Below are 24,006 nucleotides of genomic sequence, written 5' to 3'. Positions count from 1 at the left end.
TTTAGATTGTAAGCTCTTTTGAGCAGGGACTGCCTCTGTATCAGGTGTTCAGCGCTGTGTGCGTCTGGTAGCGCTGGACAAATGCTAATAATAATAATACATAAGTTCTATGCTAACTGCCTTGGCAGTCAAATGGTTAAAGTGCTGCTACCATCAATAGCTAATGTATAGATTAAAATAGAACAGTTAAAAAATATAGTAAAACACGGAATACAATTGTCATATTTCTGTCGCTGAGCAAATAAATTGGGATTCAGTACTACGTTAGGTCCTCCCATTCATAAGCTTTCCTCCTTTTGTTTGGAAATGTACTTAATTTAACCTCGCCTCCGGTCACCGGTGAGCAGGTTTGGTTCAAAACCGATACTTTTAAGTAGCCACGCCTACCATTGCTTGTGAGTGGCTACATTATATGATGTCTCACAATCCGACTGCCAGCTACTCAGACAGGTCGCTCATTCCAACTTTCACATAGTTTAACCTCTGGTTGCTTCCAATTGGTCAAATGACTTATACGTCAGTCAGTCCTCCCCGCCCCCGTCCCCACTTTTCAAGTGCTAGTTCTATCGCCCACAAGGTGAACGGACAAAACTGTTGTTGGTCCGTGGCAGTTACGAGGAGGCGTGGTTGAAAGACTGTTCCGCTACAGTTAGAGAAAGAACAACAACAATAGCAGTAAGAGGCACGGAGACTAGAGAAGAGCTAGTATGCACTGCACTTACTCCATGCTGATGTTGTGAAGTTTATCCCTTGGGACAGACAGTAAGAGCAATGCTTTGGTTTGACGCTTGCTTTTCCCTGAGGATTTCTGCGCTTCCCCCCCCCCCACCCCCACCGAGCTATTTCGCGTAGATAATTAAGATTTTTTCAGATGCGTCAGTTTGTTCCCGTTCTTTCGTCCCTTCCCCCACGCCCACCCTTCGTTCGTTCTTTCTGTTGGCAGCCGCTGTGTGCCGTGAACGGAGGGGAATTGGGGGTTACGGCGGCACGCGGTGAGGCGGAAAGCGCGCGCCGCCAGAGGGCGGGCAGGAGCTAAAACAGACCAAACGGTAAGAATAATAAACAGAAAGAGGGAGGCGCTGGGATCCTTGGAGGGGCGGGGTCTGCAGTCCTGGGAGGAGCTTGCTCGTGTAAAGGATTGCTAGGGAAGCAGTGGCATTTTTTGTGGTCTGTGGTTTTAAGTTGAATGTTGATACTTTTTTTTTTTAGTTGTGGTGCATACTAGACTTAGGAGCTTGTTTGCGTGTAAGAAACGGTGATAGTGTAAGTTGGTATAAGACCTTGGTGTATGTTGATTCTCATAGACTAAGTAAAGATGTTATCCAACTCGGATTAGACAGCTGGAATAGCAAAACAGTACTAATATATTTGTAGTACAGTAGTTCAATATAAAGTAAAAGGATGGTATGCGCCTAATAATATGGGAGAGCTAATGCTGTAGTGGGCGTCCAAAGTGTAAGAGAAATTTAAAGGTAGATATATGCTTGCTTTGTATTAATTTGAGTTGCTCTTTAGTCTTCATAGGTCCTTGATGGTAACTGAGCCGTGTCATGTAGGAGATCTTGATGAGATCTTGACTCGACCTAGCTTTTCATCAAGCTGGCAGCAACAAGGGATGTTAGAAAGTGCAGGCATGGCAGTTATAAAAGGTGGACAAGCAGGGTGCCTGCTTTGGGTGCCAATCTGACTCAAAAGTGCAGCAAGGAAGAGCAAATAGTTTTGTAAACATGCAGTCTGAAAGAGACAGATGCATTGACAACAGTATTTGCATTGGGTACAGTTTTGTGCAGCTGTTGCCCCGGAATCCAGACCATGGGTCCGAAGTTTCAAAAGGAAGATGCAGTCTGGGATCATTAGAGTGGACTATTACTGCAATAAGTGGTGGATGTAGTGTGTCCCTTGGCAATTCCAAATAAAGGCAGTGCCTTGACTTTTCTGCATTCTCTTCCTCTGCAATACCACTAAGTGATTGAGACAGGTTCCAATGGGTTTGAAACTAATATGCAGAAGAATGTGACCCAAGATAAATAGAAAAGTGTATATATTGTATAATGATTGAAATGTTTTTCTTTTCAGGTTTTCTCCCGCGCTTTCACCTACGGTAGGCATAATGACACCAGCACTTACTGAAGCATCAACAGAAGGACATGGAATTCATCTGTCACCCTTGTCATCTAGAACTATGAGCTCGGAGACAGCAGTGTGTATGGAAAGCTCTAGAGCAGGAGAACAAAGTAGTTGCCCAAAACTTTGCAGTCCAAAACCTGAGAATGGCCTCTGTTCTGACATTAGGAGCTTAAAACATTTTGGTACATCAGTTGCACAAACATCAACACAATACCAAACGGTCTTGTTATTGAGTTCTAATTCTGTGCTGAATTTGCAGAGTAAAAATAGTCAGCAAAAGAAGTCAGAAGAGCGAGACACCTGTAAATTGAGACACACCTTCCACAGCAGCCACCACTTTGCTGGTAGTAGCTCTGAGTCTGAAACACAGGTTAAAAGAGAACTTTTTCCAGGGTGTGCGAGGCAGCTATTAACAGGTGCACATGGGGTATGTGACATGACTGAAATTGAGTGCAGCAGTGCAGATAAAATTCAGGTTAAGTGTAAATGGCATAAAAGAAATGGATGTCTAGATAAATCTGTAGCAGTGCCCACTGAGCCAAAATCTGCAGATTTATCCCATTCTTCTAAGATGGTTCTTCAGGGATATGCAGATGTGCCTAAAAGTAGCAGCACATATGGTAAAGAAGAAGAGATGAATACTCGACTACATCGGTGCCTGAGCAAACAGCAAATTTTGCTGAGTCAGGCCAAAAGAGCGCAGAAACGTTTACACTCATTGATAGCGAAACAGGTTGTAGAGCATTGTAGTCATCAGGTGAGATGCTTTGTGAAACATCAGCTGCAACGGATGAAAATCTTTCACAAACCAGATAGATCATTTGACAGCAATACCCACAAAAGCACTGAAATTGAGCCAGAGGCCAGCATTCCTAACTGTGAAACAAATCCCTGCAGAGAGGGCAAGAATGGATTATCTATTCCAGCACCTCATGAAGTTCACAGCTTTGCTCTTTCCGCAGCAGGCCTGCTTTCTCATGCTGAGGCAGCTTTGGACTCTGATGCAACTGGTAGCAGCTCTGATGAAGACTTAGATGAAAAGGGAATGCAGAAAACTGAAGCTGGGTAAGATGTACTTAGAACCTTATTAGTTGTTAAGCCTTGCTCTGGAGGTTGAACTTTGTTCTACCTTATAGTCAAGTAAGTTTAAAATGTAGAGCCACATAGTACTGAGAGAGAAAAGTCTTTTTGGCTAATGCAGTGTCCTATTAATGTGTGCTATTGTGTTGACCACATTAAATGCAGTTTGTGTGTGATTTTACTCAATAGGACCCAATAGCATGCATGAATGCACATTAGTAACTAGCTGTTAGTATGTTATCAGACTTTATTTGATCTCTGATCTTTTGTTTCCTATGTCCCTTCTTAAATATACCTGAATTCTTTTCCTGTTTTAGTTGCTGTGCCTACTGTTGATAGGTGAGTCTACATATCCATAGATTTTTCCATCAGGAAGTACTTCTGTGAGCTTCCTTTCTTCCAGCTTCATATTAGGGCCCTTTTTTTGTTTGAATGGAAAGCAGAGGTGGAGTATGACAGCTTCATAGACTGAGTGATTATTGCTGAAAACTTTCAGAGTGATTCTAACAGGGCTCAGCCACGTCAACATGTTCAAAAACATTTCGGAAATTGCCACAAAAAAGTTTGCAAATATAAACAAGCCTGTAGGTGCAAGTCTTTGGTATATGAATAGTTTTCTCTATAGACTCTTGTTGAGTTATAATTTATCTTATGGGCTATTACTGAAATTTGGGGATAAACTTTCTATTCTAAAGTAGCAGACTGGCTGCTAAATAGGTGCTGTTTCCCTTAGTTTGTCGTGGTCTATTTTAACATCTCCAGTACTTTGTTGTGCTGGTAAGTTCCGAGTTGCTGCGAGGGACCTCATTTTATTCTGTCTGCAGTGTAGGATCCTTAGCTAAACCCCCTTTTCCCCTTTAAGGCACAAATCTCAAAAAAGTATAAAGGATCACACTTGCCTAAAGCTGCCTAAAAATGTAGAGATCTGAATGTACCTCAGAGAGGCCCTTCTACTAAGCTGCTCTAAGCACTTACCACAGGCTAAAAACCACTACTGTGGGGCACGTTCAAGCATCCTGTGGTAATTTGGGGATCATAGGGGGGTGGAGAGTATGCATGTACTGCGCTAATTGGTAAACGCAGCTACATTGCTGTGTGTGACCCCTTACTGCCTAGAAAATAGGTGTTGGTAAGTGCTCACGTGATAATGGCCACGCACTAATGTGGACGTTTTTTGGCCCATAAATCTTGGGAAGTTATTTGACTTCGTCATAGTGATTCCTCTCAGAATTATAATGTTAAATTGGAAGGAACATACTGCCATATCTGAGCATTTTTGGTGGAATCTATTTTGTTTATATAGAAAATGTGAAGGGGTAGTAGAGGAACAAAATGTGGCACTACATACTTCCTGTAATAAATGGGAATTACTGGACAAGTATGTTGCTTCTCATGATTGTACTTTGCTTATAATTTGTTTCTTTGGTACTTCGCTTTTAATTTTTGTTGGTTTGGTTTGATTGCTTGTTACTTAGTTTAAAAGGACGTTTCCATATCATCATGCTGATCAATCCATAGACTGGTGGGTTGTGTCCATCTACCAGCAGGTGGAGATAGAGAGCAAACTTTGCCTCCCTATATGTGGTCATGTGCTGCCGGAAACTCCTCAGTATGTTCTCTATCTCAGCAGGTGGTGGTCACACACAGCAGCAGCTCTGGCTAGGCCTCCAAGCCTAATTTTTAGGTTTTGTTGAGTGCCTGGGGTTGAGGGCTCTTCTTGAACAAGTGCAAACCTGGTGGCGCCAGGTCCCTCCTTTTCTCCCCCCTCCCGTTGGCTCCGTTTAAAAAAAAAAAAAAAAAAATTTTCAACGTCCTTAAAGGCGTTTATTTCGACGTTTATTTAAACGTTTATTGCAGCTACTCACTGGGACACCAGGTCGTTACAGCTCGGAGCGGACAGCAGGTAATTTTTACCTTTTATAGCGGGCAGGGGGTTCCCCGATTGGTCTCCACGTGGCCTATGGCGTCGGAGGGCGAGGGCGCAAAGAGTCGCTCCCCGGATCGCGTGTGCGCTTCCAGAGGGGATGCGGGGGTCTTAAAGTCTGATTCGCTCTTGTTGGGTGACAGTTTCTTGACCGATGAGTGTCCCGGTCCTTCCTCCGGTGTGGCGGTTTTTCCCGCCATAAACGCCCATCCCCCGCGGCTCGCCTCCGCCATATTGGCCGGCCACGCGGCTCGGATGGCTTCTTGGGCCGCCCTTGAGGTGGGAGACATTGATGCCATGAACGCCCTTAATTTGGGCGACGGCAAAAAAGCGGCTAAAGTTAAGCGCCGTTCTTCCCGCGCGGCTCCTTCGCGGAGTGTCGCGCCGGACGCCATCTTGGATGCGCAGCATGTCTCTCCCCCGCTCTTGCGAGCGCCGGTTGAGGGTGCGTCTAGGGCTGTAGCCCAGGCTGCGGAAGTGCACAGTATGCGGGGTTTCTCCCCCGAGTTTGTTTTGCTGCTGCATCAGGCCTTCCTTATGCAAAACGCTGCCCCTGCTCCCTCGTCTGGTAAAGAGGTTGAGGCCCCTGGAGGTAAACGCCCTCGGGTTGATTCCCAGGCCTTGGAGGACTTTGTCTCCTCCGATGTAGATGAGGGCAGCGTATCTGAGTTCTCCCAACGGTCCTTTGCGGATTCCTTGGAGGAGACGGATCCCCGCTCGGATGGAGCGGATGACCCCTCTGCAGCGCGGCTCTTTAGCTCAGAGGATTTGCCCAACCTGTTAATGCAGGCCATGGGCATTTTGAAGATTTCCTCTCCGGAGGACGTCTCTCCCTCAGCCCCTGTTGGCTCTGCCATTATGCTGGGGACGAAGCGCCCGCATAGAACCTTCCACGTGCATGATGCCATGCACACCTTAATTTCGGCTCAGTGGGATGTCCCGGAAGCGAGCCTTAAAGTGGTTAGGGCTATGTCCCGCCTCTATCCTTTGCCTGAAAGTGAACGTGAGGCCTATCTGTGGCCTACCGTGGTTTCTTTAATCACTGCGGTGACTAAGAAAACGGCGTTGCCGGTGGAAGGTGGCACGGCCCTATAGGACGCCCAAGACAAAAGATTGGAGGCAGCCTTAAGGTCGTCCTTTGAGGCGGCTGCTTTAAGTTTGCAGGCCTCAGTTTGCGGCTCCTATGTGGCCAGGGCGTGCCTGACTATGGTGCAGCGGGCTTCCCCCTCGGATCATTCCTTGAGGGCTGATTGGCCGGCCCTGGAATCGGGCTTAACCTATTTGGCAGACTTGCTGTATGATGTCTTGAGGGCCTCAGCTAAAGGCATGGCTCAGACAATCTCTGCGCGGCAGTGGCTTTGGCTGAAGCATAGGTCTGCTGACCACGCCTCTAAATCCCGCCTGGCTTGATTGCCTTTTAAAGGCAAGCTGCGCTTTGGGGTCGAGCTGGACAAAATCGTGACCGATCTCGGCACGTCTAAGGGCAAGAGGTTACCAGAGGTCAGGGCTCGGGCTAGTGCTCGCCCCGGTACCTCCAGAGGACGGTTTCAGGAAGCCCGTCGGTACCGCCCGGGCAGGTCGGGCTCCTCTGCCCCCTCTTCCTTCAAGAGGAAATTCTCCCCCAAGCAGCATTCCTTTCGCAGAGACCGCCGTCCCGGAGGTGCTCCCTCCGGTCCTCCCCTAGGGTCTCGTACCCAATGACGGGGCCTTGGTCCACGCCCCAGTGCAGATTGGAGGACGGCTGTCCTTGTTTCTGGGCGAGTGGATCACAATAACTTCAGACGCTTGAGTGCTGGAAGTCATCAGAGACGGCTACAAGCTAGAGTTCTGCCGACCCTTAAGAGACGGGTTTGTACTCTCTCCCTGCAAGTCTCCGGTCAAAGCTATGGCAGTGCAGCAGACCTTGGGCAATCTGATCCGCCTGGGTGCGGTCGTTCCGGTGCCAGAAAATCAGCTTGGCAAGGGACGTTACTCCATTTACTTTGTGGTACCAAAGAAAGGAGGTTCTGTACGGCCTATCCTCGACCTCAAGGGGTCAATCAGGCTCTTTCGCATGGAGACCCTCCGCTCTGTTATAGCGGCAGTGCAGGCAGGAGAGTTCCTGGCATCCTTGGACATCAAGGAAGCGTACTTGCATATTCCCATCTGGCCTCCTCATCAACGCTTTCTGCGTTTTGCAGTACTGGGCCGACACTTCCAGTTCGGGTTGGCTACTGCTCCGCGGACCTTCTCCAAAGTAATGGTGGTCATCGCGGCCTTCCTGCGAAAGGAAGGAGTACAAGTCCATCCTTATCTGGACGACTGGTTGATCCGAGCCCCCTCTTATGCAGAGTGTGGCAAAGCTGTGAACCGGGTGGTTGCTCTTTTGAGCTCCCTGGGGTGGATCATCAACTGGGAGGAAAGCCAGCTGCGCCCAACTCAGTCCCTGGAGTATCTGGGAGTTCGATTCGACACCCAAGTGGGCAGAGTGTTCCTGCCAGACAATCGAATTGTCAAGCTTCAGGCTCAGATGGATCGGTTCCTAGTAGCCTCTCCTCTTCGGGCTTGGGACTATGTGCAGCTGTTGGGCTCTATGACGGCCACGATGGAAGTAGTGCCCTGGGCCAGGGCTCATATGAGACCACTACAACACTCTCTGCTGCAGCGCTGGACTCCGATATCGGAGGATTATGCTGTGCGCCTTCCCTTGGACCCAGCAGTGCGCAAGGCGCTGAGCTGGTGGACGCAGACAGACAAGTTGTCTGCAGGAATGCCTCTGGTGACCCCGGAGTGGATTGTCGTCACGACGGACGCCTCTTTGTCGGGCTGGGGAGCCCACTCCTTGGGAAGGACAGCGCAGGGGCTCTGGTCTCCTGCAGAGGTAAAGTGGTCTATCAACCTCCTGGAACTCAGAGCCATTCGGTTGGCGCTTTTGGAGTTCATCTCGGTACTGGCGTTGAAGCCTGTACGGGTCCTGTCGGACAATGCCACGGCTGTGGCCTATGTCAACTGCCAGGGAGGTACCAAGAGCGCCCCTCTAGCCAAGGAGGCCATGAATCTATGCCAGTGGGCGGAAGCAAACCTGTAACAGCTGTCAGCGGCCCACATTGCCGGAGTCATGAATGTCAAGGTGGACTTTCTCAGTCGCCATACCTTGGAGCTCGGAGAGTGGCAGCTATCTGTTCAGGCGTTCTTGGACATCACGAAGCGCTGGGGCCAGCCGAGCCTAGATCTGATGGCGTCATCGGCCAATTGCCAAGTGCCGCGCTTTTTCAGCAGAGGACGGGACCCTCGATCCCTGGGAGTAGATGCTCTTCTCCAACAGTGGCCGACACAAGAGCTTCTCTATGTGTTCCCGCCCTGGCCCATGTTGGGCAGGGTGCTAGACCGGGTGGCAAAGCATCCGGGCCGGATAATCCTGGTGGGTCCGGATTGGCCCAGACGTCCCTGGTATGCGGTCTTGATCAGGCTCTCAGTGGACGAACCTCTGCGACTGCCAGTGGAGCAGGGCCTGTTACATCAGGGTCCCGTGGTGATGGAGGATCCCTCCCCCTTTGGTCTTACGGCCTGGCTATTGAGCGGCAGAGTCTGAGGAAGAAGGGCTTCTCAGACAAGGTCATCGCCACTCTGCTGAGAGCGAGGAAGCGCTCTACTTCTACTGCTTACGCCAGGGTTTGGCGTACCTTTGCAGCGTGGTGTGAAGCAGGTTCACTTTCTCCATTTACTGCTCCAATTTCTTCAGTGCTGGTGTTCCTGCAAGAAGGTCTGGAGAAAGGCCTGTCGCTCAGTTCCCTGAAAGTCCAGGTAGCGGCCCTGGCTTGCTTCAGGGGCCGCCTGAAGGGTGCTTCCCTGGCTTTGCAGCCAGATGTGGTGCGTTTCCTAAAGGGAGTTAATCACCTGCGCCCTCCTCTGCACTCAGTGGTGCCTGCGTGGAATCTCAACCTGGTGCTAAGAGCCTTACAAAGCCGCCTTTTGAACCCTTGTCGAGGGCATCTCTGAAAGACCTGACGTTGAAAGCAGTCTTTTTGGTGGCTATCACTTCAGCCAGAAGAGTTTCCGAGCTCCAGGCACTCTCTTGTCGAGAGTTTTTTTTCTGCAGTTCACTGAGGCAGGAGTGACTATTCGCACAGTGCCTTCCTTCCTACCCAAGATTGTTTCTCGCTTCCATGTGAGTCAGCAGCTCTGTCTCCCTCCCTTTCGTAGGGAGGACTACCCAGAAGAGTATTCTGCTCTCAAATATCTGGATGTGAGACGGGTCATCATCAGATACTTGGAAGTGACCAATGATTTCCGGAAGTCGGATCATCTGTCCTGTTTGCAGGTCCTCGTAAGGGTCTGCAGGCTGCTAAGCCTACAGTGGCAAGATGGGTCAAGGAAGCCATTGCAGCGGCTTAGGTGGCCGCGGGGAAGGTGCCGCCTATTCAGTTGAAGGCCCACTCCACTAGAGCTCAGGCGGCCTCGATGGCAGAGGCCGGGTCCGTCTCCTTGGAAGAGATTTGCAAGGCGGCAACTTGGGCGTCGGCCCATACCTTCTCCAGACATTACCGCTTGACTGTGGCTGCTCGGGCGGAGGCCCGGTTTGGAGCTTCAGTGTTGAGTTCAGGGATTTCAATGTCCCGCCCTGGGTGAGTACTGCTTCGGTACATCCCACCAGTCTATGGATTGATCAGCATGATGATATGGAAGGTAAAATTATGTATCATACCTGATAATTTTCTTTCCATTAATCATAGCTGATCAATCCATAGCCCCTCCCAGATATCTGTACTGTTTATATTCTGGTTGAATTTTAGGTTCAAGTTTAGTCTTCAGTTACTTCAGGAGGACTTCGTGTTCAAGTTTTTTCACTTGGATTCTTCAAGAGTTGAGACGAGTTTGTGTTACAGTGAGCTGCTGCATTCCTCTCCCCTCCGTTTTACGGGGCTGGATTGAGACTTAAATTCTGCCGGCACTCCCTCCTGCTTCGTGCGGCTGTAGGGCAGCTTTGTACCCCTCCCGCTTCGGCGGTGTTAGGGTCAGTCAGCTCCTCCCGCGGTTGCGGTTGCAGGATAAGCCAGATCCCCCCCCACATCGGCGGGGTGGTGTCCCTCCCCCGCTCCGCGGGGATGAGCTGGACGGATTCCCCTCCCCCACTTGTGTGGGGATGAGCTGGGTTAATTCCCCTCCCCCGTTTCGGTGGTGGTGAGCTGGGCAGTGTCCCTTTGTGGGTGTAATTCTCTAAGTGCTGAGTCCTGCGGATGGAGCTTTGATATCGACATACTGAGGAGTTTCCGGCAGCACATGACCACATATAGGGAGGCAAAGTTTGCTCTCTATCTCCACCTGCTGGTAGATGGACACAACCCACCAGTCTATGGATTGATCAGCTATGATTAATGGAAAGAAAATTATCAGGTATGATACATAATTTTACCTTTTGATATGATGTCTAAATCCACTTTAGACGTTTTGCTGAAAATGTCCAAAAATCAAGTGGCAAACATGGCCATTTTCGAACCTGAAAAAGTCTCCCCCCCCACTGAAAATGTCTATTTTCTACACTTTAAATATTTTATGCTCAGTGCGGGTTTTTTTGTTTTTTTCTTAGTGGCCATTTTTTTGAGGAGGGGGAAATCCATGGGAAAAACACACAAAAACAAGCCATTGGGATGTTTGGGGAGGAGGCAGTATTCTTAGTAGACTGGCCACACATACATCCCAGCAGAGCAGTGAGGCACCCTAGGGAGTGCTGCAGTGGACTTCACATGAAAGGTCCCGGGTACATATCTCACCGTTTCCCCCCTTATATTGCATGGGGAACACTCCACAAAACTACTGTACATCACTAAAATAGCCCTTATGTCTGCAGGTGTTACCCATATGTGAGTACAGTAGGTTTTTGGTGGGTTTTGGAGGGCTCACACTTTCCACCATAAGTGTAATAGAGTGGGATATGGGTCAGCATCCCCATCTCTAAAGTCCACTGCACTGACTATTAGGCTACTCCAGGGACATGCTTACTACTCTAATAGGACTAGCCATAACTTCTGAGGCTGTCAGAGAGGCTGGTACGTACTGTTTCTTTTATATTTTTGGGGGGTGGGAGGGGTTAATTGACCCCAGTGGGAGTAAGGGGGAGGGGTCATGCCTTAATCCAGTGATTCCCAAACCTGGTTCTGGAGGCACCAGTCAGGTTTTCAGGATACCCACAATGAATATTCATGAGAGAGATTTGTATGTAATGGACATCTGGTCATTTAGGAGACCTTGACTTAGTTATGATTTAACAGATCAAGACCAACTTTTAGCCCTGGAGTTTTTGCTTTATTCCATTATGGCTGAGAAACATCCAAGTTGTGGGAAGCCCAAATCTTGCACCTGACCCCCCACCCCCTTGTGATTTGAATGTACTGCAGACGAATTGCATAGATAACCGTTTTGAAAATAGTGATATGGATGTTTTTGCAAGAAAAAAAGTCCATCTGCCGCTTTAGATGTTTTTCTGTTTTGAAAATGAGCCCCTTAATATATTAAAAATCATTTGAATTAAAAAAACAAAAGTGGCTTCAATGTTCAGGAAAGCCTGGTGCTGGGAATAATGCTGGCCACTTTAGCGCAGCTGAGTAAAAGGGCCCCAAAGTGAGTTCTGAAAATCATAGTATTTTTGTATTAAACATCTGATCTCTTGAACAATTTGGCAGCACACTCCAGCCAGTTGTGGTTTTTTTTTTTTTTGTCAGTCAAAAAGTCATCCTAAAACAAAATCTTGGTATTGCCATAAAAAAATAAATGATGCCTCCAAAGTCGTCATCTGACCCTGACTTTCTCACACCCTTGAGGCCAAATGTTGCATAAGGGTTTTTATATGCCTCAGCCATTTTGTAGCTATTGTGTGACCATTCAGCTAAAGGAAACTGCAGATAAAAATTAAGCGAGTTATCACTGAAGCAGAGAGTTTGCAGAGCTCAATTAACAGAACAATTCCCAGTTTGATTTGAGAAGAGTAATACTTGGTGTTTACTGAGCCAAAGTTTGTTAGCAATAAATGATTTTAAATTCTCAAGCAGTAAACTGTGCTATGATGGCTAAACACAGGGAATGTGGCAGGTTGACTTCTGCAGAGCATTTTATCTAAAGATATATACATTCTAAATTTTAGTATGTGGTGTACCATGTTTTGACAAATGGTTTTGAAGGTTAGGCAGTTAGCAGTATTACGGGGTTAGCTGTAAGTCCCTGCACACTGTGCTAGTGGACGGGTGTGTTATCTAGAAAACAAAGTAAAAACATAACCTAGTAAAACACGATAACTTGCTTTTCTCTTCATAAACCAGCTTGTTAATTATTGTCTGTTGGCATGAAGGGGCAAGCTGTGTTCTCTTCCTTGTTTATTTTGATATTCCTTAGTGTCCCTCTGGACCGTACCAGGATTGGACTCTTGGGTTGTGCTCGCCTACCAGCAGGTGGAGACTGAGAAAAAACTTGTGACTCTGGAGAGCCAATAAGAGCCCTGGTCATGTGACCGTAGCCCCAGTATTTTCTCAGTCTCCCAGCAGGTAGGAAGCGAGCCCATTAGTCTCTCTCTTTATCTTTCTCTTTTAGAGGTTAATAAGAACAACAATGCTACCTCTTCTTCTGTGCCTAGGAATTCTCTGTTAGACGCTGGTCAGGTAGGGATTTCTTTTCCTTTCTTTCTTTTACAGCCTCTGGGGGTGTTAAACTCGGGGTGCCCCCGGGTCCCTCCCCCCTTCCTCCCCATCTCCCATACGTAGCTGGGAAGGGCTACCCTTTGTTTAGCAAGGTGTAGGCCTCTGGGAGAGGCAGCCACTCTGGAAAGTCCCACATTTTTAACCAGCAAGCTCAGTTGTTTAAAAAAAAAAAAAAAGAAACAGACTGCTATTTTATTTCTCTTCAGCACTGTTCTTTTCTAGCTCGGCTGTATTGTTTGGCCATTTTTAATAGGCAGCCATTTGTTACTCTAAAGGAATTAAAAGAAAGCGAAATTAAGACAAGAAGCTTTTTCCTTCTCCAGACTTTTGCTGACAGTCAGCTCTTTCTTAGCTCAGCTTTTAAAATATATGTGTATATATATATATATATACATATAGATATATGGATATATAGATATATATAGATATATTTATATATTAATACTAGCGAATTATTCAGCGTCTGTGTCTTTAAAGGGGCAATTTTTTTCTTCACAATTATTTTCCTCAGTTTTCTTACAAAAAAAAAAAAAAAAAGCGCGGGCACGCTCTCCTCCGATCTGTCGACAAAGCTCATGTTGAGACGTGCTGTTTATCAGCGTCGGAGGAGAGGCTAAATTTTTTGCAATTTCCTGCTTTGTCGCCGTCGTCTCTGCCTTCGTGTCCTCCATGTTTTTCTTCTTCGATCCTCGTTCTTTTTTACTTTTGGCGCGATAGGACGCCATTTTTGAATGCAGCGGCAGTTTCATTTCCGCGGAAGCGTTGCTTTTATTATGCTTTAGTTTCGAGACTGTAGAAGAATGGAGATATTGTTTCTGGGATAGTCTGGAGATTTGCAGCAGAGAGGTGTTTCCCTCGGGGTCCTTTTCTGCTAAAGACTTTCGGCTTCAGTTCCTATTGTTCTCTCTATGTAAGGTATTCGGTGCTGCGTGTGTCTGGTTTCGCTATTCATATGTTAAAAATAATATTTTGATTGTCCCTTATGCTTTTATTCTTAGGTGGCCCCTATAGGGGATGACTGTATGTTTTGGTTTACTACTACTTACGCAGCGCTGTACAAATGAACATGAAGAGACAGTCCCTCTAAATTGGACAGACGAAACAGACTGCATTTGGACAGTCTGTTTGCCTTTTGACGGTGCGTAGCTAGTGCACGGGAAGGATTTTCTTAGTATGTTTGCTTTTTCTCATCTCAGGTATCCTAAATTTTTCCTTAGGCATGGTGGCAGTCAGGCATTCATTTAGTTGCACTTTCTATAAAAACAAACAAAAAAAAAAAACCCAGCTGCAGTGTGGTGCAATTGTTTTTTCAGAGCTATTTCTGTAAGATGTGTCTGTGTGTGTATATATATATATACAGTGGTGTGCTGGTAAATTTTTAACAGGCTCTCTCCCCAGTCCACCTCGGCGCCCCCCCCTGTCCACCACTGCGCCCCCCGTCCACCTCGGCGCCCCCCCCTCACCGCCCGCTTGTTTATTGAATTCTTCGGGGCAGGCAGTCTTGCCTGCCCGCTTCCAGCGCCGACTTGCTTGCCGACTCGCGCTTCAAAATGGCCGCCGAGACTTCAGCCGAAGTCTCGCGAGGCCGCCTCTGGAAGTCTCGGCGGCCATTTTTAAAGGGCGAATCGGCAAGGGAGGACAGTCAGCGCTGGAAGCGGGCAGGCATTACTGCCTGCCCCGAAGAATTCACGAAACAAGCAGGCGGTGAGGCGGATCCGGAGGGAGGGAGGAGAGCCAGAGCCGGCTCGCTATTTTCAACAACCGGCTCGCAAGCCAGAAGAAAATTTAACAACCGGCTCTTGCGAGCCGGTGCGAGCCGGCTCCAGCACACCACTGTATATATATATATATATATATATATATATATATATATATATATATATATATATATATATATATATATAATGTATAGTAGTACTGCCACACTGGAAAAGGGCCTAGAGTCCATCGAGTCCAGCTTCCTAGCTACGAAAGCGGTCAATCCAGGCCAAGGGTGTCTGGTACGCTTCCTAAACGTTCAAACATTCTATAGAAAACAAATCATTTATACATTTTGTTCAATTCATTTTCCCGCAAATTGGCGTCAAGTGCTCGGGGATATTTTTTTTTTTTTTGCAGTTGTATCCCATGTTCCATTTCATCATGCATGATGAAAATATATAGGAGATTATACATTTAGTATTGCATAAGGACCTTGGGAGTCATTAAGTGGCAAAGAAAATATACTTTTAGTGTGGCGTAGTATCTTGGATGTTTCTTCTGATATCATATGAGTTTCAAGGGTATATTGTGTAACTGCAGCGGCTGGCAGTTTATCTGGACCTTCAGTCAAGTCTGCAATAAATATAGCATTGACAGATTGTACACATTCTGTTTTTTTTGTCCAGTATGCCCTTTCATAGCATCTACTATCTTTTTCTCTTGCTTACAGACCTTATGTTCTTGTCTCAAGCTTTCTTGGAGTCAGATACAGTCTCATACTTTCTTACAGTCAGATATAGTCTTGTATTCTCTGCCTTCACCAGAAAGGCTATGGCACAAATTCACCACCTTTTTTCCGTTTATAATATTTTTCCTTTTTTTTTTTCTTTTCGTGCTCTGCTCTCTCACTCCAGAGCTTCTTTTCATTTGAAAGGGGATTTTGTTTTCACTTCCTGGGCATTTTTGCCATCACTATGTTGGGCCCAATACAGGTTGTAATTACTACATTCATCTCTATTGGGTGTGGGTCCGTATATCTCACTATGGCAGGAGAAAAGACCATGATGGGAGGATGATGACAAGGTCCACATTACCAGTTTTATTGTCTTGCTCTTTCATAGCAGCGCTCATGAAACAAGGGCTCCTCGTTTCATCCTTTCCTGGACAACCGGTTCATGACAGATCGTCTCATTGGCAGAGTTGTCATGTCACGCACAGGGGGGTGCATTTTTCTGCTGACTCTAGGTTGGGTGGTGAACGTTGCCAGGTTTATCATTTCTTCTCTCCTTTGATTTCTCATGTGATCTCATTAGATTTCATTACATATCTCTGCTTTTCTCTCTTTGTTTAGTCAAGCTGGAACAGAGTATTCTGTCTTCTCTACATGCGTTCCACTTTCTGTTTCTAGCGCCCAAGAAGGAGTTTTTCTTCATTATATTTCGAGTCTCAGTAGTCTCCTTTGACAACTTTTCACTTCTTCAATGTCATGGACATGGGAATATTTGTCTAACTCTGGAAGAGTGTTTTTTTTCTTTCCCTACTGGATAGCGAGGTGGTGAGAGTCTGACGGACAATGCCTTAACAGTAACTTAGGTCATTTGTCAAAGTACAATGAAGAATCTACTTTTCACATGGCATGTGGTTGGATTAAAAAAAAAAAAAAACGCATTGTGTGTATTTTTTCTCTTGGATTTCACTCTTCTTTCAGGGGAAGAGACTCGCATCTTCTGGGCTTTGTCAGCGGATAGTACCTTAATGAGATGTCCCTCTTCTACAATTTTTTGTTGTCGCTTTGACCTCACATATGCTTCGCTTAGTCTCTTGCTGCAAAGACAACGGCAGGAGTACATGTCCTCTGGCAGCAGGGATCTTACGGTCTTCTTCTTCTCTATCTTTTTCCTCGATATTTTCTCTTGGGTTATGACTTTCATTACATCTCTCTGATATTCTCTCACCTCTCATATATTCTCTCCTGTCTGGTTATTTTTCTCGGATGGAATCCCTCAGTTGCCTATGTAGTCTTTAGAGTGCAGCACTCTGGTCTGCTGGTTGAGATTGAGCATCCTCTCTGTAGGTATGTCTTGAGAATATAGACAGTGGACAATTTTTCTACATAGGTACATGTGTATTACCACACTCTGAAAAGGTCAAATGTCCCATCGAGCCCAAAGGGCACCTGCCTAGATTCCTAAACGGACAATCTTTCTATACAACCACACTCTGAAAAGGTCAAATGTCCCATCGAGCCCAAAGGGCACCTGCCTAGATTCCTAAATGGACAATCTTTCTATACATGTTATTCCTAGAACTGTGTAGTGGTTTATGGAATTCAATATGATAAGAGGTATTAATGAGGGTATTAACAAGTGTCTACATTTCATTTCATTTATTCATGTTTCCTCTAATTGGTGTTTGCGGCAAGAATTTCAGGTGATCTGCTTGCAGAGGCAGCAGCTACAGATGATTGTTCTATCTCATTTCAATTGCGCTCTGAGATATGTTTTCTCCATATTCTGAAACTGCAGCGGCTGGCACTTTATTTGCACCTTTAGTCAGCTTGGCGGCAGGGATTTAGATGCTTTCTTCTCCTGCATAGCATTTTCGGCTATGATAATTTATTTAATTGTACTCTTGTTTTCACCTTTTTAGTTTCAGGTGATCAGGTACTTTCTGTCAGTTTTTTCTTTCTTCCAATCTGCTGTTAGGTCGGCTAGGATATCTGTAGGAGTGGTAGTTCAGTACTCCTGTTGCCATTTTTCTCAGCTAAGGTGGATTCTTGGCAGATTTTTTGTTTCGAGGCGGCTCTGCCTTTAGCTTTGCAATCTTTCTTTCAGCAGTTTTTTCTCTTTCTAGAGTCTCCCTGTCCTTCGCGCTGCACAGCTAGTGCGGTAGGTAGGGGACAATAGTCATCATCGCTTGTACTTGTAGGTTTTTTTTTTTTGTTTGTTTTGTAGTCATCCTATTTGGTTTGGTGGCGGCTCGTGGATCTTCAAGCTTTTGGCTTTGTATTCATCCTAGTCTGTTTTCAGGTACTCTTCCGCGTTCTCAATGTCAGTCCCTCCCGTAAGATTACTGCTTTGGTACTTCCCAAGAGTCCAATCCTGGTCCGGTCCGGAGGGACGCTAGGGAAGGAGAAATTAGACCTTACCTGCTAATTTGCTTTCCTTTAGTCCCTCCGGACCGGACCAGGCCCCTCCCATGTTTTGTCATTTTTTCAGCGGAATAGTAAGATAAATAGATAATTAAAAAAAAAACCCAACAATAACAAGCTTGTATATTTAGCATTTTCAGTGACCCATGCCACATCTCTAGTTGGAGTTGCGGGTGGGTTCCGTTGCTGCTATATATGTGTATGTATGTATGTATCTATACAACTTTAAGGGGACCTTACTGCTTCCTGGTGGGAGTTGCTGGTGAGCTATACTTCAAGTGAGCCGTACCACTTCTCTGGTGAGAGTTGCTGGTGAGCTATTATACAAGTGAGCCATACCACTTCTCTGGTGAGAGTTGCTGGTGAGCTATTATACAAGTGGGCCATACCACTTCTCTGGTGAGAGTTGCTGGTGACCTATACTTCAAGTCAGCCAAGTGAGTCATACCTCTTCTCTGGTGGGAGCTGTGGGTGAAGTATGATACAAGTGGCCTATACCACTTCGCTGGGGACAGTTGCTGGTGACCTATACTACAAGTGGGCTATACCTTTTCTCTAGTGCTGGTGAGCTACAATATGAGTGAGCCATACCACTTCTCTGGTGAGAGTTGCTGGTGAGCTATAATACAAGTGGCCCATACCACTTCTCTGGTGAGCTATAATACAAGTGAGCCATACCACTTCTCTGGTGAGAGTTGCTGGTGAGCTATATTACAAGTGAACCATACCACTTCTCTGGTGAGAGTTGTTGGTGAGCTCTAATACAAAAGGGGCCATACCGCTTCTCTGGTGAGAGTTGCTGGTCAACTCTAGTACTCGGCTTTGTCGAGGAATTTGTGGCTGCTAGGATTCCATACGGCACAGAAGGTTTCTCTCTTTCTTTTCTGCTTGGTTAGTCAAATACTGAGGCTAGGGTCACATGACCAGGGCTCTTATTGGCTCTCCAGAGTCGCAAGTTTTTTCTCAGTCTCCACCTGCTGGTAGGCGAGCACAACCCAAGAGTCCAATCCTGGTCCGGAGGGACTAAAGGAAAGCAAATTAGCAGGTAAGGTCTAATTTCTCCTTAATCATGAACTGTTTTCATATAGTAGCTCTAAGAAAGAATGGTCTTTGGAGTTTGCCATCTGTGAAATGCAAATGATGATCCTCCTGTGGGATCCATTTATATAATTTAATGCAACTTTTATCATTTATACAAAGTAAGACAAATGGAAACATAAGAACGTGTGAAATGTTGAGAACAAAGAAACAAAATTAATTGTTAAGGGCATAATGCAGAACACTTACTCCGTTTGTGTATGTATATATGTGTATATATGTATATGTGTGTATGCATATGTATGTATATATATATATATATATATATATATATATATATATATATATATATATATACACACACACACACACACACTCTAGTAAAAAAGGCCCGTTTCTGACACAAATGAAACGGGCGCTAGCAAGGTTTTCCTCAGAGTGTGTATGTTTGAGAGAGTGTGTGTGAGAGTGACTGTGTGTGTGAGAGAGAGAGAGGGAATCTGTGTGTGTATGTGACAGAGTGAGACTGGGTGCGAGTCTGTGAGAGAGACTGGGTGTGCCTGGGGCCCCTCCCTCCCACCCAGTTTCAGTGTCCCCCCTTCCTCCGTTTTCCAGGGTCGTCGTCCCCCCTCCCTCTCTCCGAGTTCCAGGGTCATCCCCCCTTTTTTGATTTTTTAAAAAAAAAGTTTTTGTACAGGTGGTGCGTTCCAGACCCCCTCCCTCCCCTCCTCCGAATTCCAGACCACACCTCCCTACCTTCCTCCCTCCGATTTACAGACCCCACCTCCCTGCCCCCCTTTCTCCGATTTGCAGGCCCCCCTTCCCGCCGCCAACCCTCCGGGCTTCGTAGCCCATCTGTGAAGAAAGTTACTGACACAGGCAGGCAGACGCATAGAACGTTGGAGGTGAGAATTATTATATATATATATATATATATATATATATATATATATATATATATATCTCAGGTGTTTCCAGAGAAGTACCCAAAATTAATTTTTCCATGTTATTGTATTTTGCAGCCAAAATATTCTGATCATCAAGCTAGTAAATGAAGTTGATTTTGTAAACAGTCTTGAGAGGAAAAAAAAGGAGATACTGCAGCTTTTAAACTAAAATGGGAGGGAAAGCCGACAGTCGCCCAGGAGTGCATGGCTTGGTGTGGAGTATCCTTGAAGGATACTGTATTGAAACAGGATCTTTAGGGAATCCCGATACATAGGTTTCATTAATGGTGAAAAAAAGCCAAGAGTGTTTAATGGGAGAACAGAGTTAAGGATGCAGATTATCCCTACGGTATTAACCTCAAAGCAGCTTGTAGAAACCAGGAAAAAAGACAATTTAAAGTGTCTATATACAAATAGGAGAATTTGAGTATATAGCACTAAATGAAGAAGTAGATATAATAGGTTAGTGATGGCAAACCTATGGCACCCGTGCCAGAGAGGCACGCCGTCACTGGTCCGTCCACCCTCCCACTGAGCACCAGGGCCCCCCCCCCCCTCCTCGCACCTCACAATGATGGGACGCTGGGCCAGTCTGGGGTGCTGCAGATAGGGGGCGCCTTTCTCTGTTTCTCCCAGAGTGAGTCAAGATCACTTCAGACCAATGGGTACTAGACGTGGTGCAGAATGGATACAGACTGGAATTCAGTGCACCCGTCACTTTGGAAGAACTGCTAAGGCTGGGAGCCATAGTGCCCGTCTCTCCTCCCTAGTTGCGGAAGGGCCGCTACTCCATTTACTTTGTGGTACCAAAGAAAGGCGGGGCCTTTCACCCGATTCTTGATTTACGGGTTGTGAACAGGTTTCTGCGAGTTCGACATTTTCAAATGGAGACATTGCGGGCTGTTATTGCGGCGGTTCAGCCGGGGGAGTTCTTGATGACGCTGGACCTCAAAGAAGCTTACCTGCACATTCCCATTTGGCAGAGGTTCCTCAGGTTTGCGATCTTAGGTTGTCACTTTCAATTTTGAGCTCTTCTCTTTGGCCTGGCTACAGCACCGCACACCTTTTCAAAGGTTATGGTAGTGGTGGTGGCCTTCTTGCGGAAGGAGGGAATTCGAGTTCATCCTTATCTTGACGACTGGTTGATTCGGGCCTCCTCGCCGCAGGAGGGTTGGACTGCCACCTCCAGAGTGATCTCTCTTCTTCAGTCGTTGGGATGGTTTATCAACCTGGACAAGAGTCAACTATGTCCGTCTCAGAGCTTAGAATACCTGGGGGTGCTTTTTGACACCAAGGTAGGGAAAGACTTCTTTCCTAATGGCCGTAGAATAAAACTGGTAGCTCAGGTGTGCAGCTTGTTGCGGATGCCTCGCCCTCGGGTTTGGGACTATGTCCATGTCCTGGGGTCTATGGCGGCCACACTAGAGGTGGTGCCGTGGGCAAGAGCTCACATGCAGCCCCTCCAGTTGTTTCTTCTGAGCAGATGGTCTCCAACGTCTCTGGACTATCAATGCCGTCTGTCCTGGACAGATGCGGCCAGGGGCAGCATGTATTGGTGGATCCAACCAAGTTGTGGACGGGTATGCCCTTAGCCTCCCTGAATTGGGTGGTGGTTGTGACGGATGCCAGTCTGACTGGTTGGTGAGCTCATTGTCTCCACAGAGTGGCTCAGGGGACTTGGACCCCTCTCAAGGCAGCATGGTCCATAAATCGTTTGGAGTTAAGAGCTGTGGTGAATGCCTTGACCGAGTTTATCTCCTGCAAGGGAAACCTGTTCGGCTGTTGTTGGACAATTCAACGACAGTAGCTTATATCAATCGGCAGGGAGGGACTCGCAGCTTGTCCCTAGCGGTGGAGGCATTTCGTCTCATGGAATGGGCAGAGACTCGTGTTCTTTGCCTGTCAGTGACTCACTTTGCGGGCCAGTCCAATGTCCAGGCGGATTTTCTCAGCCGGGACCCTCTTGGATGTGGCGGAATGGACGTTTTCGATGGCGGCGTTCAGACTGATTTCTCGTCGTTGGGATACACCGGTGACCCCGGTGATGGATCTCATGGCCACGGTTCAGAATGCCAAGGTGCCCAGATTCTTTTCCCTGAAGAGGCAGCCCGAGTCTGCGGGGATCGATGCCCTACTGCAGCCGTGGCCACAGCGGGGGCTGCGCTGTGTTTCCTCCTTGGCCTCTGATAGGAAGAGTTCTTTATCGCATCAGTCGTCATCGCAGGCTCGTGGTCCTGGTGGCTCTAGATTGGGCTCGAAGACCGTGGTACACAGACCTGGTTCACTTGCTGCACAACACTCCCCTGCGCCTTCCCGTGACTCCGGATCTTCTGTGCCAGGGCCCTGTTCAGATGGAAAATCCCTCCCGCTTTGGTCTTACGGCCTGTCTATTGAAAGGAACCGATTGAGGAATAGAGGTTTTTCAGAACCTATGATTACGACGCTTCTGCAAGCACGGAAGCGGTCCACTTCGTACACTTATGCACGAGTATGGAAACTCTTTTCTTCGTGGTGTGAGCGGAGGACCGGTTCTCCTTTTCTGGTGTCGATTGCAGTAATTTTGGATTTCCTTCAGAATGGTCTTTCTAAGGGTCTCGTGTATAACTCTCAGCGAATCTCCTTAGCAGCTCATCTGGATGTGGCTCGTTTTTTACGAGGCGTACTTCATTTGCGTCCGCCTCTTTGACGGCCTTGTCCTTCATGGTGGCTAAACCTGATGCTAAGGGCATTGCAGGCATCTCCCTTTGAGCCTTTGCAAAAGGCAACAGATAAGGACCTTACGTGTAAGGCTGGTTTTTTGGTGGCAATTTCCTCAGCTCGGCGCATTTCCGAACTGCAGGCCTTGTCTTGTAGAGATCCTTTTTTGCAATTTTCAGATTCGGGAGTTTTGATTCGGACGGTTCCTTCCTTTCTTCCAAAGGTAGTTTCAGAGTTCCACCTCAATCAGACTCTGTTTCTCTCTTCGTTTAGGAAGGAGGATTTTCCGGCGGAGTTTTCGTGCCTTCGGCTGTTGGATGTCTGAAGAGTGCTTTTGCGTTACCTTGAGGTCACCAGTGACTTTTGGAGATCGGACCACCTCTTTGTCCTTCTTTTGGGGCTGCGGAAAGGTGAGGCAGCCTCCAAAGCCTCGATAGCGCGTTGGATTAAGGAGGCCATTGCGTCAGCGTATTTGTCACTAGGTTGAGAGCCACCTTTGGCTCTACGAGCTCATTCTACTAGAGCGCAGGCGGAGACCTCTTCATGTGGATGAAATTTGTCAAGGAGCAGCTGCTTGGGCGTCTCGGCATACTTTTGTTAAACACTACAGGTTGGATGTCGCATCCACGGAAGATGCGCGGTTTGGGGCTCAGGTATTGGTGCGGGGGATGTCGGCTTCCCGCCCTTCTTAGGGTAGACTTTGGTACATCCCACCAGTTCCTGGATTCATCTGCTGTTTGTGACAAGGAAGGTAAAATTAGGTCTTCCCTGATAATTTTCTTTCCTTTAGCAACAGCAGATGAATCCAGGATCCCTCCCGTTGGCCGACTATTTTTTGACGCTGCTCTATTCTATTTTCTCTTATGCAGATTCAGTCAGATATGAAAAATAGAGATATTTAAAGAAGAAATTCTGCTTCAGTAGACATTGTTGCAGCTTCGTTTCATGGTTGCAGTTTTTCTAGTTGGTTCTCTTTTGTTATAGTGTGGATGGGAGTTCTGTTAAAGTTATTGAGTTGATTGGCCTAATTTCTACTGCTTTCGAAAGATATATACTAACTGATAGAGGGGCTGGCCGTCTGCTTTACTCCCAAGATTCTGTTATCTCTATCTCCACCTGCTGGTAGATGGACACAACCCACCAGTTCCTGGATTCATCTGCTGTTGCTAAAGGAAAGAGAATTATCAGGTAAGACCTAATTTTACCATCAGAAGTAGGAAGCCTGTGAGGGATCTGTGAGACTGTTAGATGAGGAAGGAGCAAAAGGAGCACTCAGGGAGTACAAGACCATAGTGGAGAGATTTGAATGAATTCTTTGCTTTGGTCTTTACGGAAGAAAATGTAAGAGATCTATCTGTACTGGAAATGGTTTTCAGGGGTGATGATGTGGAGGAACTGAAAGAAATCTCGGTGAACTTGGAAGATGTACTGAGCCAAATTGACAAGTTTAAAGAGTGATAAATGACCTGGAACAGAAGGTATACACCCTTTGGTATTGATGAAACTCAAAAATGAAATTGTTGATCTGCCACTAGTGATCTGTAACCTGTCTTAAAATCGTCCTTAGTACCTGAAGAGTGGAGGGTGGCCAATGTGATGCCAATTTTTTTTTTTTTTTAAGGATTCTATGGGTGATCTGGGAAATTACAGACCGGTAAGCCTGACTTCAGTGCC

The 24,006-nt window shown here is 46.7% G+C and overlaps 1 protein-coding gene across 5 annotated transcripts in view; it reads left to right on the top strand.

The window, feature by feature from the left end:
- Window positions 1-589: 589 nt before the first annotated feature.
- The window catches only part of KANSL1L (KAT8 regulatory NSL complex subunit 1 like), a 363,383-nt gene continuing 339,966 nt past the window's right edge, over window positions 590-24,006 (top strand). For 2 of the 5 annotated variants that reach the window (XM_030209773.1, XM_030209769.1), the window contains exons 1-2: window positions 593-762; window positions 2,077-3,192. In XM_030209773.1, the coding sequence (XP_030065633.1) occupies window positions 2,111-3,192 (1,082 nt within the window). In that variant the 5' untranslated portion in view covers window positions 593-762; window positions 2,077-2,110. Of the gene's footprint in view, window positions 763-980; window positions 1,050-1,228; window positions 1,310-2,076; window positions 3,193-24,006 lie in introns of those variants that run through there. The other 3 variants (XM_030209770.1, XM_030209772.1, XM_030209771.1) reach the window with 3 other exon arrangements.

The sequence above is a fragment of the Microcaecilia unicolor genome, chromosome 7 (assembly GCF_901765095.1).
Source record: "Microcaecilia unicolor chromosome 7, aMicUni1.1, whole genome shotgun sequence".
Classification (NCBI taxonomy): domain Eukaryota; kingdom Metazoa; phylum Chordata; class Amphibia; order Gymnophiona; family Siphonopidae; genus Microcaecilia; species Microcaecilia unicolor.
Note: the sequence above shows the minus strand (reverse complement) of the source record. Positions and strands in the feature narration are given on the sequence as shown.